Source organism: Procambarus clarkii, chromosome 26 (assembly GCF_040958095.1).
Source record: "Procambarus clarkii isolate CNS0578487 chromosome 26, FALCON_Pclarkii_2.0, whole genome shotgun sequence".
NCBI lineage: Eukaryota > Metazoa > Arthropoda > Malacostraca > Decapoda > Cambaridae > Procambarus > Procambarus clarkii.
Window position 1 is genome coordinate 20,532,553 of NC_091175.1, and position 3,874 is coordinate 20,536,426.

A 3,874-nucleotide genomic window follows, 5' to 3' on the forward strand; every position below is an offset into this window, starting at 1 on the left:
GAACAACACAGGGAGTTCAGAACAACACAAGGAGCTCAGAACAACACAAGGAGCTCAGAACAACACAAGGAGCTCAGAACAACACAAGGAGCTCAGAACAACAGAAGAGCTCAGAAAGAGGAGCTCAGAACAACACGAAGGAGCTCAGAACAACACAAGGAGCTCAGAACAACACAGGGAGTTCAGAACAACACAGGGAGTTCAGAACAACACAGGGAGTTCAGAACAACACAAGGAGCTCAGAACAACACATGGAGCTCAGAACAACACAGGGAGTTCAGAACAACACAAGGAGCTCAGAACAACACAAGGAGCTCAGAACAACACAAGGGAGCTCAGAACAACACAGGGAGCTCAGAACAACACAAGGAGCTCAGAACAACACATGGAGCTCAGAACAACACAGGGAGTTCAGAACAACACAAGGAGCTCAGAACAACACATGGAGCTCAGAACAACACAAGGAGCTCAGAACAACACAGGGAGTTCAGAACAACACAAGGAGTTCAGAACAACACAAGGAGCTCAGAACAACACAAGGAGTTCAGAACAACACAGGTAGTTCAGAACAACACAGGGAGTTCAGAACAACACAGGGAGCTCAGAACAACACAGGGAGTTCAGAACAACACAAGGAGCTCAGAACAACACAGGGAGCTCAGAACAACACAACGAGCTCAGAACAACACAAGGAGTTCAGAACAACACAAGGAGCTCAGAACAACACAGGGAGCTCAGAACAACACAAGGAGCTCAGAACAACACAAGGAGTTCAGAACAACACAAGGAGCTCAGAACAACACAAGGAGCTCAGAACAACACAGGGAATTCAGAACAACACAGGGAGCTCAGAACAACACAAGGAGCTCAGAACAACACAAGGAGCTCAGAACAACACATGGAGCTCAGAACAACACAAGGAGCTCAGAACAACACAAGGAGCTCAGAACAACACAAGGAGCTCAGAACAACACATGGAGCTCAGAACAACACAAGGAGCTCAGAACAACACAAGGAGCTCAGAACAACACAAGGAGCTCAGAACAACACAGGGAGCTCAGAACAACACAAGGAGCTCAGAACAACACAGGGAGTTCAGAACAACACAAGGAGCTCAGAACAACACAGGGAGTTCAGAACAACACAAGGAGTTCAGAACAACACAAGGAGCTCAGAACAACACAAGGAGTTCAGAACAACACAAGGAGCTCAGAACAACACAAGGAGTTCAGAACAACACAGGGAGCTCAGAACAACACAAGGAGCTCAGAATAACACAGGGAGCTCAGAACAACACAAGGAGCTCAGAACAACACAAGGAGTTCAGAACAACACAGGGAGCTCAGAACAACACAAGGAGTTCAGAACAACACAAGGAGCTCAGAACAACACAGGGAGCTCAGAACAACACAGGGAGCTCAGAACAACACAGGGAGTTCAGAACAACACAAGGAGTTCAGAACAACACAAGGAGCTCAGAACAACACAAGGAGTTCAGAACAACACAAGGAGCTCAGAACAACACAAGGAGCTCAGAACAACACAAGGAGTTCAGAACAACACAGGGAGCTCAGAACAACACAGGGAGTTCAGAACAACACAAGGAGCTCAGAACAACACAGGGAGTTCAGAACAACACAGGGAGTTCAGAACAACACAGGGAGCTCAGAACAACACAAGGAGCTCAGAACAACACAAGGAGCTCAGAACAACACAAGGAGCTCAGAACAACACAAGGAGCTCAGAACAACACAAGGAGTTCAGAACAACACAGGGAGCTCAGAACAACACAAGGAGCTCAGAACAACACAAGGAGCTCAGAACAACACAAGGAGCTCAGAACAACACAGGGAGTTCAGAACAACACAGGGAGTTCAGAACAACACAGGGAGTTCAGAACAACACAAGGAGTTCAGAACAACACAAGGAGTTCAGAACAACACAGGGAGTTCAGAACAACACAAGGAGTTCAGAACAACACAAGGAGCTCAGAACAACACAGGGAGTTCAGAACAACACAGGGAGTTCAGAACAACACAAGGAGTTCAGAACAACACAAGGAGCTCAGAACAACACAGGGAGTTCAGAACAACACAGGGAGTTCAGAACAACACAAGGAGTTCAGAACAACACAGGAGCTCAGAACAACACAGGGAGTTTCAGAACAACACAGGGAGTTCAGAACAACACAAGGAGTTCAGAACAACACAAGGAGTTCAGAACAACACAAGGAGTTTAGAACAACACAGGGAGCTCAGAACAACAGGAGCTCAGAACAACAGGAGCTCAGAACAACACAGGAGCTCAGAACAACAACAGGAGTTCAGAACAACAACAGGAGTTCAGAACAACAACAGGAGTTCAGAACAACAACAGGAGTTCAGAACAACAACAGGAGTTCAGAACAACAACAGGAGTTCAGAACAACAACAGGAGTTCAGAACAACAACAGGAGTTCAGAACAACAACAGGAGCTCAGAACAACAACAGGAGTTCAGAACAACAACAGGAGTTCAGAACAACAACAGGAGCTCAGAACAACAACAGGAGTTCAGAACAACAACAGGAGCTCAGAACAACAACAGGAGTTCAGAACAACAACAGGAGCTCAGAACAACAACAGGAGTTCAGAACAACAACAGGAGCTCAGAACAACAACAGGAGTTCAGAACAACAACAGGAGTTCAGAACAACAACAGGAGTTCAGAACAACAACAGGAGTTCAGAACAACAACAGGAGTTCAGAACAACAACAGGAGTTCAGAACAACAACAGGAGTTCAGAACAACAACAGGAGCTCAGAACAACAACAGGAGTTCAGAACAACAACAGGAGTTCAGAACAACAACAGGAGCTCAGAACAACAACAGGAGTTCAGAACAACAACAGGAGCTCAGAACAACAACAGGAGTTCAGAACAACAACAGGAGCTCAGAACAGAGGTAAACATGAGAGGAATCAACACAGAGGAACTCATAGAGCATGTGAGAAGCAGTATGTGAACACACTTAACCATAATATAATAACCTATTAACCACAGTTAATAGGGAGCCGGTCGGCCGAGCGGACAGCACGCTGGACTTGTGATCCTGTGGTCCTGGGTTCTATCCCAGGCGCCGGTGAGAAACAGTGGGCAAAGTTTCTTTCACTCTATGCCCTTGTTACCTAGCAGTAAAATAGGTACCTGGGTGTTAGTCAGCTGTCACGGGCTGCTTCCTGGGGGTGGAGGCCTGGTCGAGGACCGGGCCGCGGGGACACTAAAAGCCCCGAAATCATCTCAAGATAACCTCAAGAAGATAACCCACTAAACTATAATATACATACATATACATAATATATACATAATACATAATATATATACATACAATATACATAATATAAAATAAAATACAGCCCGGCCTCCTGGTCTGGTAGTACTGATAGGCAGGATGAGGAGCATCTTCTCGAGATGATTTCGGGGCTTAGTGTCCCCGCGGCCCGGTCCTCGACCAGGCCTCCTTTTTGTTACACATCCCCAGGAAGCAGCCCGTAGCAGCTGTCTAACTCCCAGGTACCTATTTACTGCTAGCTGAACAGAGGCATCAGGGTGAAAGAAACTCTCCCCCATTTGTTTCCGACTCCACTGGGGGATCGAACCGGGAACCTTATGACTACGAATCCGAAGCGCAGTCCACTCAGCTGTCAGGCCCAGACCATAGTACATATACCGACGTACAACACAATTAGCAAGTAGAAATCAGTACTATTGAATTTGGACAAAACGGAAAATGATTTTTTACTTATGTTATAAAGATAAACTAAACTAATTAGCCTTCCTAGGCCTAAGTCACGCTATCTGAGGCCTAATATAGTACATATGTGTACTATACTAGGC

General features: G+C 46.1%; 1 protein-coding gene across 1 annotated transcript; it reads left to right on the forward strand.

Annotated features, from left to right (window-relative positions):
- The first annotated feature begins 251 nt into the window (after positions 1-251).
- LOC138368823 (uncharacterized protein DDB_G0283357-like) lies at positions 252-3,002 on the forward strand. Its single transcript, XM_069331526.1, has one exon. It carries the CDS (start codon positions 252-254, stop codon positions 3,000-3,002), a length of 2,751 nt encoding a protein of 916 aa, XP_069187627.1.
- The last annotated feature ends 872 nt before the right edge of the window (positions 3,003-3,874 follow it).